The following is a 14,426-nucleotide window of genomic DNA, read 5'->3' on the forward strand; positions in this document are numbered from 1 at the left end:
AACCACTTGACAATATTACGAACTTTAATGGATGTGTGCAAATATTTATAATATATAAAGTGTTGATGCTACTTACTGCTGTCCCATGAGACAGTGCTGCAAGGTGAAGCAGGTGTATCATCTTTCTCTGGGGAAACACAAGAATTAAGTGAGAACAATGTTTTATTCAGTGTTTGTGCCCTACTACCTCCCAAAAGGGTACTGTGATCCATCAGCCAGATGCCAGCCACCCAGTTTAGATTCCTGCTGGCAGGTCAGGTTGTGAGCCAAGTTTGGACTGCCACTGGACTACATGGCACTGGTGGTAGACCGGGGGGGCCCACACAGGCAGAGCTAAATGTGGTCTATTACACAAGTAGGCCTACCCATGGAAACAGAGGTATCATCCATTTCTTCAGATTCACGGCTGGACAGCCGGCGGCCTAAGCCCACAGAGTAAGTCCGCTGGCGGCGGCTGCTTCCAGAACGAGAGGACCGGTGCGAGCCAAGTCGGGTCACTGTAGAGAAGAGGAGTGGTGAGAAGTTAACACCAAATGCCAGTGATCAAGTCTTCAAAAAATGTGATATTAGGTAAAGGGCACTTAAGCGAACCTATGACAAAGGTTTTTAAATACTGTCATTGAATAATGAACAACGCTATTGAGTACTTTGTGTGCAATTGCCCACTTAGGTTGCCCCAACTGTAGCTGCAATACCTTCAAACAGAAAAATACATTGCTTTTTTCAGCCATTTTGCTGTGGATTTTCTTTTATGTTTCAAAACATTGTTTTGCTGTCTGAACAATGTTTCAGGTCATAGATGAACAACCAGATATTGTCTAGAAGAAATTTCTGATAAACAGCAGAATTCATGGCTCCTTCAACTATTAAAAACCATCCAGCTCCTGAGGAAGTAAAGAATCCCCACACAATTACACTGCCACCACCATATTTAACTTTTGCTATGATGTGGAAAAGAACAATTACTTTAGCAGGACCCATGTCATCTAAAAAGTTTAATTTTTGTTTTATCTGTCCATTGAACATTCTCCTAGAATATGCTACTTGGGGAAAAAAGATACACATTTTTGTTGTAAGTTCCTGTTGGTTAGCCAGGATTTGGGAGTAGCATAGTTGCAGTGCTTCTGCTTTGCAGTAAGGAGACCCAGCTGTTTGCCCCAGGTCCTCCCTACATGGAGTTTTCATGGTCTCCCTATGTGTGCATGGGTTCAAGTTATGGGGGGGTTTATATTAAACAGGGCTGCCTGTATTCAAGCCTGGCTGTGTTCAATCAACTGACTCCCTTTAATTGGGTTGATTTAACTAGGGGGCAATTATTTTTGAACATAGTGAACACTGCTGTTGCATAGCTTTGTTCACTAGATACTGAACATGTGTTTAAGTTCAAAAGTGTTATTTGTTCACTCATGTGCCTTATAAAATTATTTTTATAAATGTTACTTATCAGTTTTAATTTGTAGTGGGGGCCAAGAAAAAATGTTATATTTTAGTGAAGAAGGTACATGACAAAGATTGTGATTGAACAGGGCTCAATAATGACCAATACTGGATAATGGAAAACAATGTGAAAAGTCCATGGAAGGAAGAAGAAAAAAAAATCTCACATAACTCATTTTCTTCTATAATATGCTACCATGGCTGTACGTTGTCTGTCCAGGATTTTAAAGCACCTGTAGCTCGCAAACCGTTTGAACTATTGACTTGAAATTTGGTACACATATACTACATGACCTCGACTATCCACTTTTGGGGTGATGATTGACCTGCAAGGTTATTCTTCTTTTTGTTTTTATTTTATTTTATTGTAGAATCAACTCTCAGCGGCGGCCAGCAGGGCGGCCATGCAGCGCATGCATGCAGGTGCTGTTCTCATTCCCTACCACTTCCCCTTCCTCTTCATATCTTAAATCATTCTTGAGGCAGATTGAAGACTTAAGTGGCAGCTTAAGTGAAAAATGCAATACAGACACTGACTTGATCAGTTTTAACGTGAAAAGATAAAGACAAAAAAAGAGAAGAAGCAGGTTCTTAGGGTGGAGAAAAGAAGAGCTGCTCAGGAAGCAGCAAGTGCATCAACCTCTGAGCAAATGAATGCTAAATGTACAGAGAAAGAGTGAAAAAACTATGAATGCTCAAGTCAAGTGTATTCACTGCACATTATTGTGCAATGTGCCGTTACTGGTGTCACATAATCCAGGTGTTTGTTATCTATTTGTATGCTTAAAACATGAAAAATACATTTGGTAACATATTATTATTAATATTTCCTTCCGAAAAACTTGTGTGCAAGATAAACAGAAAATACGCTTTCCTATAACACTGTGCTTTTCAATCCACAACAGCATTCTTGACTAATGAATAAGGGGGTGAGCAGATCTTCAATTCAAAAGCACAGTATTATGGGAAAGTATCTTTCCTGTTTACATAGCATACTATTTTAACAATATTTTAGCAAAAAATGCATACATTTTTCATGTTTTAATGATAGTGAACATGTGATTTGTGTGACATGAGTTGTGTGAGAATTGCTTTTTTTCTTCTATGGATGTTTTTCACACTTTTTCTCGTTGTCCAGGGCTAGTCACTATTGGCTCCTGCTCTGGTTGAATCTTTGTAGCATTCTAAGAATGTCTGTTACGGTGAATAGTTAAGTGAGCAGAAGATGAACTGATAACCAAAAGGCATAAAGTTGAAGATGGCACATTTCTTAATTAGCATTTTATGCAAGATTAGTGAATTGTTTTTGTTTTGTACAATGTACAGTGAAAAAAGGAAAGCACCATGCAATGGTTTGGGCTCCTCAAGATATCTGAGGTCTCAGATAACTTTTACCAAGATCTCAGGCCTTAATTAGGGCTATGACTTATTCACAGTCATCTTTAGAAAACCCCGGGCTAGATTGCACAAAGGGAACTTAAAATCCCTGTTTGACTTCAAAACACCTTCATGAAGATTTAGAAAACTGTGGAGTGGAGCAAATGACCTCCATGGTAGAGTCAACAGAAAAAAAAGCTTTCCTGCATTTTAGCTTCAAAATTCAGCACCTGGAGTTTGCAAATTAACATCAAACACGCCTGATGCATTTTGGAAACAAGTCCTGTGGAACAATGATGTCAAAATAGAACTTTTTGGCCACAGTGTACAAAGGTATGTTTGGAGAAAAAAAGGGGCGGAATTCCAGGAAAAGAACACCTCTCCAACTATTAAGCATGAGAGAGGATGAATCATGTTTTGGACTTCTGTTGCAGTCAGTGGCACAGGGAACATGTCATTGGTAGAGGGAAGAATGGATTTCAATAAATACCAGCAAATTCTGGAAGGAAACATCACACCACCTGTAAAAATTGAAGTAAATAGGAGGAAGGCTCCTACAACAAGATGATGATCCGAAACACACCTCAAAATCCATAATGGGATCAATGGAATACTTCAAGAGGCGCAAGGTGACAGTTTTACCATGGCCCTCACAGTCCCCCAACCTAAACATCATTGAAAATCTGTGGATAGATCTCAAAAGAACAGTGCGTGCAAGACACTCTAAGAATCTTGCAGAATTAGAACCCCTTTGCAAGGATGAATGGGCAAAAATACCCCCAAGTAAGAATTAAAAGATCTAACTAGCCACAAAAACATTTACAAGTGGTGATACTTGCCAAAGGGGGTGTTAATAAGTACTGACCATGTTGGGGGCCCAAATTTTTTCTTCAGGCTCTTTTCATTTTTTTGGTATTTTCTACCTTTGAATGGTGGAAATAAAAAATAAATCTTGCTTAAAATATAAAAGAAATGTGGCATGTTTAACGTTATGCCTTTTGGTGGTCAGTTCATCTTCCGCTCAATGAACTATTCACAATAACAGACATTTTAAGGGTGCCCAAACTTTTGCAGGCAACTGTACTTTCTTCACTAAAACATAAGAATACATTTTTTTTTCTTGGCTCCCAAAAACTACAATGGATGTGTAACATATAAAACATTTAATTTTTGAGTGTAGTACAGTATTCTTTTAATTTTACGTTTCAGCTTTTAATATTAAAGTAATATTAGTTATTCAGGTTGCAGGCCTTAAAACATTAAGTGTCAAACATTTGTAATATTAAATTAAATCAGGAAGGGGCAAATACTTTTTCACAGTGGTGTTTGTCTTCGGCATAATGATTCAAATATGTCAAGTGTCTCCTCTCCCAAACTTCCTACTTTGAACTTATGATTACCACCTCTCTGGAAGGTGATATTGAAAACAAAGCAAAGCTGTTTTTACCTGAGTTGTGAACTTCAACCAGAGTGGGCAACCCCTCTTGCGTGTTGGCATCAATGGGTGCAAATGAGGTGAATACAGAGAGGCTGTTGCAGGCTTTACTGGTCTGAATGGCTTTCAGGCGGTATCTTCTGCATGGCCCTGGAAGGAAAGAATGCATGCTGGGGTATTAATGCAAGCCATCCTGAAAGACAACAGCAGATATTACCTGAGAAAGTATGACTGGTACAGTATATGGAGTTGCTGAATGCGCAGAATACAGTTGCAGTGTTCTGACCTAGCATTCAGGGCCTGGAGAAAAAGGAAGTGGGATACAAGTAAAGAGTAGTTGTTGAACCAAGTTTTGTCCCTGTTTGGAATTTTGAGGATAGTAATGCTGGTAGTCAGCCTGTCTTGCTTCTAGACTTTAGTAGGAGATATCTCTTGCTCTATATATTGAGGCTCAATATGCATGCAGGATGAATGAAAGCCACAAGAGAGAGCTCTGCAAGACAGGTCACATAAAGCAGATGTTGCTGACTCCAGAAGATATTTCAGAAACTGCCCTGGATATTCAATTTTGATGGATCTTATGCAATATGGACATACTGTGAAAATGTACATAATCAATTGTGACGTCATACTAATGAGGCAATTTCTAAATGGGAATGACAGTTCATTAACTTATGCAGAATGTTTGGAAATGTTGAAAATTCCAGTGTGGGGTGTGGAAATGTTTGATCTTATCCATAGAGGAGTTTTTACACTTCTTAGCAGCAGTAATAGAATATCTAATCATTCAGATAATAATTTAACATGTAATGCATTATTAAATGATGATAATATTTAAGAAAAGAAGTTTAATAACAATAATAATCATATACTAAACTTGTATTTACCGAAATATACTGCACCTGCAAAAACCTATTGTAAGTAAAGTTGAAAACATTTATTGGCAGAATGTTTAGAAAATTGGAAGTATATATTGTCTTACTCATAAAATTAAGGAAGTGTCATATCACACAATTCATATTATTTATCTTGCTAAGCAATTATTATCCAGTTGATCTATGTATGTAAAATGTGGTTGTGTCCATCTGTGATATGATTACTCATGAACCACTGGAGCTGTAATGTTGATCAAAAGCTTGTAATGTGATATGCACTGGGGAAGTTAAAAAAGTGGGTGGTGGCAACATTCATGAAATTTTTGGGGTCCATGTGCTATTTACAGCAAACTGTGAAAGAAGGTGACGTGGCAGAAAGGAAAAGAACAGTGGTGACATCTGCTGAAGCCACACTTAGGAAGAAGAACAAGTACACCAGCACCAGCGTGAAGTACGACATGTTCAACAAAAACAGACAAATACCTATGCAAACTGACCTGTGCTCATGTTCTCACACCACAGTGATCATTATAATTACAAAATACAGTGCTATACACGTGATGGTGTGAAAATGAATGCCAGCAGAAATATCTCATGAGCACATTTGCTGGTGGGACAAAGAAATTCATTTTCACCCAGCCATATTGTTTTAACAACTGGACAAGCGAAAGCAGTGACTAGGAAGGAGGAGTCGGAGTCAGGAGTCAACAGGCAACGCTCAGTGGAGGATGGAAGAAGGAAAATTTGAAACATTTATTGTTTTGTATTACTTTGTAGCTGATTACTGGAGAAAGAGTTGCAGGGAAGTGCCTGAAGAGAATGCAAAACCTTTATTTTTTCTGATAATGTGAGGTGCTTTGCTATGTCTGTGGTTTAGGTTACTCTCATGCCCCCTTCTGGTCATGAGCTCAAATCTATTATAATGTATGTAATACTGTTTATGTTTTGTTTTTGCTTAAAACACTTGCGTAACGTCTTACCTTCCCAGTGTGTTGCATTCATGAGAATCTAATGTTAGTGGTCTGTGCAAATTTTTTAGGATGGTGTTTGATTATGGTGTTGATAGTGTGCACGGAAGTAATTGTGGAAAAGCTCTCTTATTTTTGTGAACATAATAAGCAAACTAAAATGTATTAGGTGCATATTGCATCTCTCCAAATACAATTCAACAAATCTATCTGAAGTGTAGGTTGTTTATCCCCTGTTATATTTTTTAAAAGAACTGAGAAGTCAACATTAGATAGATAGATAGATAGATAGATAGATAGATAGATAGATAGATAGATAGATAGATAGATAGATAGATAGTGTCAGAGGTCGGCCGGGACACCCAGGAGGACCAGAGGAGGGCTTGCGCCTTCCCCAGACCATCTGGGGGCGACTGCCCTGGATCCTTTGGGGGCCACGGGTACAGAACTTTGAAGCTCCACCCTGTAGGGGCCCGTGGTTGCCGCCAGGGGGCGCCCCCATGCCTTTGGAGCCCTGGATCTCAGCACGTTATGGACTGTATATAGTGTAAATAAACGTGTTTGTGGGTGACATGAACATGTCTGCCTGTCTGTGTTCGGGCCAGCCTCCACAATAGATAGATAGATAGATAGATTGATACTTCATTAATCCCAAATGGAAATTCACATACTCCAGCAGCATCATACTGATAAAAAACAATATTAAATTAAAGTGCAGGTATAACAGACAATAACTTTGTATAATGTTAACGTTTACCCCATAAGGTGGAACTGAAGAGTTGCATAGTGTGGGGTAGGAATGATCTCCTCAGTCTGTCAGTGGAGCAGGACAGTGACAGCAGTCTGTTGCTTAAGCTGCTCCTCTGTCTGGAGATGACACTGTTCAGTGGATGAAGTGGATTCTCCATGATTGACAGGAGCCTGCTCAGTGCCCATGGCTGTGCCACGGATGTCAAACTGTTCAGCTCCGTGCCTACAACAGAGCCTGCCTTCCTCACCAGTTTGTCCAGGCGTGAGGCTTCACTCTTCTTTATGCTGCCTCCCCAGCACACCACCACGTAGAAAAGGGCACTCGCCACAACCATCTGATAGAACATCTGCAGCATCTTATTGCAGATGTTGAAAGACGCCAGTCTTCTAAGGAAGTATAGTCGGCTCTGTCCTTTCTTACACAGAGCATCAGTATTGGCAGTCCAGTCCAATTTATCATCCAGCTGCACTCCCAGGTATTTATAGGCCTGTACCCTCTGCACACAGTCACCTCTGATGATCACGGGGTCCATGAGGGGCCTGGGCCTCCTAAAATCCGCCACCAGTTCCTTGGTCTTGCTAGTGTTCAGGTGTAAGTGGTTTGAGTTGCACCATCTAACAAAGTCCTTGATTAGGTTCCTATACTCCTCCTCCTGCCCATTCCTGATGCAGCCCACAATAGCAGTGTCGTCAGCAAACTTTTTCACGTGGCAGGACTCTGAGTATTGGAAGTCCGATGTATATAGGCTGAACAGGACCAAAGAAAGTACAGTCCCCTGTGGCGCTCCTGTTGTGCTGACCACAATGTCAGACCTGTAGTTCCTGAGACGCACATACTGAGGTCTGTCTATAAGATAGTCCACGATCCATGCCACCAGTTGTGAATCTACTACCATCTCTGTCAGCTTGTCACTAAGGAGCAGAGGTTGGATGGTGTTGAAGGCGCTAGAGAAGTCCAGAAACATAATTCTTACAGCACCACTGCCTCTGTCCAAGTGGGAGAGGGATCAGTGTAGCATATAGATGATGGCATCCTCCGCTCCCACCTTCTCCTGGTATGCAAACTGGTATGCGAACTGCAGACAGTCGAGGGTGTTGCAGACCTGTGGCTCCAGGTGGTGAAGCAGCAGCCGCTCCATGGTCTTCATCACATGTGATGTCACAGCGACAGGCCGGAAGTCATTCAGCTCACTAGGACGTGATACCTTTGGGACTGGACAAGATGTTTTCCAAAGCCTCGGGACTCTCCCCTGTTCCAGGCTCAGGTTGAAGATGCGCTGGGGACCACCTCCTGAATGAGCGCGTGGTTGTAGGTAGCTCCCTCACTCTTGGTTTGTAGTGAGGCTGAAGCAGAACCAGGTTATGATCTGCTTTCCCAGGCGCAGGCAGCGGGGTGGCGCTGTATGCGTCTTTTACATTTGCATACAGTAGGTCAATAGTCCTATTTCCCCGGGTGTTACAATCCACATACTGGAAGAAGGCAGGTAATGTTTTGTCCAGCATCACATGATTAAAGTCACCAGTGATTAGCACATTACATCACAGCTTGGCTAAAAGTTTTACAAGCGTCACATCGCTTTCAATACAAGCTAATGACAAAAAATGTCTTTCTGATAGAGAAGGTTATCAGAAATTATATTTTTGTGTCCGCTTTGTATTTGGAGTAATGCCATGTACATTTCATTTGTTTAGTTTGCTTTTAATTTTCATGAAACAATCCAGCTAATCTTTGATTGCCATAGATTCAAAACAAAATAAACACCACTTGACTAGCCTATAACTTATGACCACAAACTGTTATTAATACTAATCTGTTCAAATCACAAACACACAATGCTACCAGGAATTTGTAGCTCCTGGACAATGTTCCTCAATATTTATTCTTTGAAGACCCAATCATATTGGATGGTTTTGTTGCCACAAGCTGATGAGTTCATCTTTCTTCCCATGCATCCACAAACATCTCAGAGAGATGCTTACAAAAGCATAAATATGGAGTCATTTCCTGGTTGGTCAATGTGAATTAAAATGCAGAATCGGTTTGTAGGACCTCTCAATCCTGGGGAACTCAAGTCGACAGTGCCCACATTTTGTGGCATGTCAAAAAACTGTCAAGAGCCTGTAAATCACTGAGATTGTGTCAGATTTATCTCATACTTGTGAGTAGTGACTTCACAATCTTCAATCACTTTCTTGAGATTTTATGCCCATTTGGGAAAACACTTAGAGCTTGCATGTCAAGCTCAAATCACACAGTGTATGTCTGCCCTAAGTGGATCACCCACCCTACATTTAGATGGCATCCAAGCCTTTTGTGAAGGTTGTTTCAGTAATGTTGGCCACTGGATGTATATTCTGCTTATTTCTTTTGTTACTTTGTGATCTCCCATAATTAATCACACCCTCCTATTGATTTTGTATAATGAATTTTTTTAGTTTTGATAAAGATCTCCTTTTAAGTGCTTTTATTCCAAGTAAGGTGGCAGAATGAATTGCTCCGTCACTATTTACTGTATATGAAGCATTAATTTGCCACTGTGCAGTGGCTGTGGGATTAATAACAATTTGCACTGCCAGAGTGGGCAGCAAGTGCAAAACTTTATTATCATCAGTGCAGCACCATGTAGCACACTCACCATGCTCGATGTCACCCTCCTGCTCTGCCAAGTTCTCATAATCTCTGATGATAGAATGAGCAGTCAGCTGGTGGACCATCTCTTCCCAGCCCTCCCCATGCTGACAGGTGGGCCTGTTGCCAGATGCAAAAAGAGACTCTAGGTCAATTGTCACCTCCCAGCTGGCTGGTTGACCATCTAGTACACCATGAATGATAGCCCGGCCACTGCACTTTTCTTCTTCGGTGGGAACTGGACAGAAGAGGTAGTCAGGGTCTATTAGGCCATCCCAGTCAAGAGGAGATGCTGGAAACAGCAGGCCATCTGAGACAAAAAAAAGAACATAGAACAAAGGTTTTAGTGTGCAGCTGCTCAGAAAAGTTCACTGACCCCTGCTTACCTGATTTCATATACTGTATGAATGTTTATTGGTGGCACTACTGCCGCCTGAAGGTCATTTAGTTTAAACTTCAGTCACCCCTTTAGAAAGGACTGCTGAGGTGGGGATCATTCAGAGGGTTTGTAGATGTTGACTCACTGGAGTCAGAGAGGCTCTTCTGAGATTGGGTTCCTTGCCCATCAGATCGTTTCAGCCTGTTCTGCTCCTCCTGCCTGCCCCCCAGCACTTGGTCAAAGGACACCCTTTCAAGTGCCCTTCGTAGCCTGTGCATATCCAGTTCCCCTTGGGGTGAAGAGAAGCTGCGGGCCGACATGGCAGACATAGCAATTGCCTTCTGCTTTCTCCTGACATCCTCCACCTGTAACAGAGTGCAGAAAGTAAGTATGTGTAGGACCATCCAGCCAGGGGCAGCAGATACAGCCAAAAACTGTGGATAAAACTAACAAGTAGGAAGACCTTTTGTGAAACAATGTAGGTTGAAGACAGCTAAGATGATGAAAATAAATAGGGAAAAAATGTGTCCGACCTGGGTGCAACTGCATTTAGGTCGGAATAAGCACTTCTAAACCAAAGCTATGTTGTCTTCTTACATGGCTACTGTCCTGTTCAGGGTGCTGTGCACAGGAGGTGGTTTTCCAGTGAGGCTCCCAGCGCATAAGGCTTCGACCAACATGAGGGGACACCTTCTCCAGGCCTTGTGGTAATGACCCTGCTCCTGTGCCCTGCTCATCTAGACTGGCTGCATCACTGCTGACTGAGCACTTTGTCAGAATGTACTGGTCTTGGATGTAAGATGCCTTACGAATGCGCCGGCGTATGTCACTCGAAGAACGTTGCTCTTCACCTGATAGTGGGGTAGGAGAGATGAGGAACTGGTCACTATCTGCATATCTCACTGGTTTTTAGATGGTTGCCCCATGGGACTTACCAGTATCAAAAGCACGGGCACAGGAGAATTCTGAAGAGATCTCCCTAGAGATTTCACAAAGTGCTTCTTGGATTGGGCTGTGTCCTGAAGAGCTGGCTCGGCGCACAAAAGCTGAGGGTATTAGTAGTTCATCCTGGGAAAGACCCTCAGAACAAAACACAGAACTGACTGAACCACGAGACCGTACCCTGGAGCTGCAAGGATGCATCTGCCAAACACAAGGAGACATATATTTCCATATGAAAATGACCACTATTCTGCCCTGACCCAACACTGCCTTGCACCCATAGTCCTTACCTCACCCATAATGCTGCAGAAGGTGGACACATCATATATGGCACAATAGCTGATCAGCCGCTCTCCAAGATACAAAGGGGGGATCCTGCCAGGGGACAGCAAAGTCTCCACTCGGTCAGGTACGTACCAGTCTATGCGGATGTCACTAAGTGCAGGTTCCAGTGCTTTTCTCAGAGACTTGATCAGCTGTACCAAGAAAGCAGTATGAGAAGCAAGAAGCCATGCCAGTCAGAGGTACATACAGTTAGGTCCGTAAGTATTCGGACAGTGATACAATTTTCATAATTTTGGCTCTGTGTGTCACCACAATGGATCTGAAAATATTTGATTAAAGTGCAGACTTGCAGTTTTAATTTAAGGCTTTTAACAAAAACATTATATGAGCCATTTAGGAAAAGACAGCCATTTTTATACATGTTAGTGTTTGGACAAAATAACATAATCATTAATATAATGATCATTTTCAATATTTGCTTGAAAATCCGTTACAGTCAATGACTGCCTGAAGTCTGGAACCCATGGCCTTCTCCAAGTGCCGGGTTTCTACCCTATTGAGGCGCCATCCTATTAGTTTTGCAGCATTTGTCTCAATTTGAGCAGACAGTATAGTTCTGTACACTTCAGAAATCATCCTGCAAATTTTGTCAGCAGTCATATCATCAATAAACACCAGTGACCCGCTTCTATTGGCAGTCACGCATGCCCATACCATAACACTGCCTCTACCATGTTTCACAGATCATGAGCCGTTCCTTCTCTTCTCCTTACTCTTCTCTATCCATTATTCTGGGACGTATTGATCTTAATTTCATTTGTCCAAAGAAAACTGTTACAAAATTGGATTGTTTTTTAAAAATATTTTCTGGCAAAGATTATCCTTCCTATGCTTGAGTATTACCAATGGTTTGTACCTTGTGGTAAACCCTCTGTCTTTACTTTTGTGAAGTTTCTCTTGATTGTAGGCTTTGGCAATCATAGGCCTACCTCCCAGAGAGCGTTCTTGGTTTGGCTAAATGTCATGCATTGGTTTTTCTTCACGAAGGAAGTAATTCTGGGATCATCTAGCACAGTTGTCTTCAATGGTTGTCCAGGCATTCTGGTGTAGGTGAGCTCACCAGTGTGTTCCTTCTCTTTAAGAATGTACTAGATGATTGATTTGACCTCTCCTGGGGCCTCATGTATAACGCTGTGCGTAGAATTCGGACTATAACATGGCATAAGCACAAAAGCCGAAATGTGCTTACGCACAGAAAAATCCAGATGCAGGAATCTGTGTGTACTCCAACTTCCACGTTCTTCCGCTACATAAATCCCGATCAGCGTGAAAAGTAACGCTCGTGCAGGCACTTTATGTAACACCCCAACTCCTCCCAGAATTATGCCACTTTGAATATGCAAATCAATATAAATCGCCCTTAAGCGCAGACTTCTGTGAAAAGACAATGGGAAAAGCACGGGGGAAAATATAAGAATTTCAGTGAATACTAAGTGGAGACAAAGGAAAAACATACTATTTGTTTAATTTAACCGTAGTATAATCAACAAAAGGAAGCTGATCGAGTGACATAGCGTGTTGGAGAAAGTTGAAAGCTCACGTTCACAAAATCGCACAGTGAAAAAAAGAAGTCACATATCAAAGTCGCTGTGAAAAGGCGAGTTGTAGCCCACTGTCTGAGTGTTATATGAAAGCTTATTAGGGTACAGAGAAAAAAAAGGCACACAGTGGGGAAAAAGCACGAAATGTCAACTTCAATCTCAAAATTTCCACTTTAATCACGTAGTTTATTTTGTCATTAAAATAGAACATCATAAACTTCATCTTAAAATCGTTTAATTAACCAGTTTCTCAAATCACATCGTAATTTAAGTATAGCACGTTAAATGCTTTGTTTTGTATGTGATCTTCTATGTGCTCTATGTGTGTGAATCACTACGTGCTTCTTAAACCAGCTTTCTCTACCTCTGACAGGACACAGAATCCATTACATTCATGATATTACAGCTCTCTGAATAACTAAAATACTGAGATGTATACATGATATTATTTTCATGATGATAGTTAAAGCATGTTATTAAACATGGGTTTCACGGCGCAGTGATTGTGTGTGACCTTCGATGAAATTATTTATTGCAGCAGTACTCATGGGCGGCTCTATGTCCAACAGAGAAAGTCCAATGTCAATATGGTATCTTATGCACGGTGGATGGCCACATCCGTTGCGGACACTGCATAGCCGCCTCGTGCTCATGACACAAGTGTTTAACTTTTGTTTAAATTTGCCACTGCGTTTTTAGCTGTGTCGTTATTTTCTCTTTCTGTTTTATATTCAGTATATATTGGCATGGCCGCCCCTGCAGTCCTTGCTTTTCTTTCTCTAAGTAACCGATCCCCACACAATCAACTCTGTAATAGATGTTAAGCCATCTGTAAGCTTAGAGCACCGATTCTTCAAAACGTATAGTTTGAAGATACAGTGATATAAATACTCCGAGTGCTGCAGTGAGAGTAATATGGAAAAAGATGATCCGCTGTGGCAACTCCTAACGGGAGCAGCTGAAAGAAGAAGAAGGAGCAGTGAGAGTAACAACGCTAAAGCAGTTATGGTATTTGGAATACTATTGCTATTCCCTGGACCATTATATTGTTACAAGTTAATTACAATCAGATGTTTCATTGTATTTATAAAGCCGTGTCAGGAAAATAAAGAGTAACCACACAGGAACAGTAGCATTGCTTTGGCGCTGGGTGCCGCCAGTCTGCAAAACCGAGTGGAGAACTTGCGCACGACAAGGTATGAGGTACCGTGGAAAAGTGTGTGGCTTTACGCCAAGTGTAGGTTTTATACATCACGATTTGAATGTGGAAAAGTTCTTACGCAACATTTCTGTGCGTACGAACCGTTTATACATGAGGCCCCTGGTGTTTCTGCTATCTTTCTAAAGAATTTGTTTTCTCTGCCTAATGATGGCCTGTTTTTACTTGCCTGGACAGCTCTTTGGACCTCATATATTGCAAATGCAAATTCTACACTTGGACTTAACAGCAGACTTTCCACATTCTTAATAGTTAATGAAATAATGACATGGAACAGCTTGTCAGTCAATTGTCCAAATACTTTTGAGCCCCTGAAAATGGGGTACCATGTATACAAATGGCTGTCATTCCTAAATGGCTCATGGAATATTTCTGTTAAACCCTTTGAATTAATGCTGAAAGTCTACACTTCACTCATGTAATTATTTCTTCATTTCAAATCCACTGTGGTGGTATATAGAGCCAAAGTTATGAAAATTGTGTCATTATCCAAATATTTATGGACCTGACTGTATTTCAGAGTCTTCAT

The 14,426-nt window shown here is 41.2% G+C and overlaps 1 protein-coding gene across 8 annotated transcripts in view; it reads right to left on the bottom strand.

Annotated features, from left to right (window-relative positions):
* Nucleotides 1-14,426, bottom strand: part of vwa5b2 (von Willebrand factor A domain containing 5B2) — a 35,003-nt gene that overhangs the window by 1,806 nt on the left and 18,771 nt on the right. For all 8 annotated transcript variants that reach the window (XM_039765423.1, XM_039765415.1, XM_039765410.1 and 5 more), the window contains 8 exons: nucleotides 11,083-11,268; nucleotides 10,786-10,993; nucleotides 10,448-10,701; nucleotides 9,996-10,215; nucleotides 9,479-9,781; nucleotides 4,262-4,399; nucleotides 366-497; nucleotides 77-127 (listed from right to left, as the gene is read on the bottom strand). In XM_039765423.1, coding sequence (XP_039621357.1) covers nucleotides 77-127; nucleotides 366-497; nucleotides 4,262-4,399; nucleotides 9,479-9,781; nucleotides 9,996-10,215; nucleotides 10,448-10,701; nucleotides 10,786-10,993; nucleotides 11,083-11,268 — 1,492 coding nt within the window. The remainder of the gene's footprint in view (nucleotides 1-76; nucleotides 128-365; nucleotides 498-4,261; nucleotides 4,400-9,478; nucleotides 9,782-9,995; nucleotides 10,216-10,447; nucleotides 10,702-10,785; nucleotides 10,994-11,082; nucleotides 11,269-14,426) is intronic.

Source organism: Polypterus senegalus, chromosome 1 (assembly GCF_016835505.1).
Source record: "Polypterus senegalus isolate Bchr_013 chromosome 1, ASM1683550v1, whole genome shotgun sequence".
NCBI lineage: Eukaryota > Metazoa > Chordata > Cladistia > Polypteriformes > Polypteridae > Polypterus > Polypterus senegalus.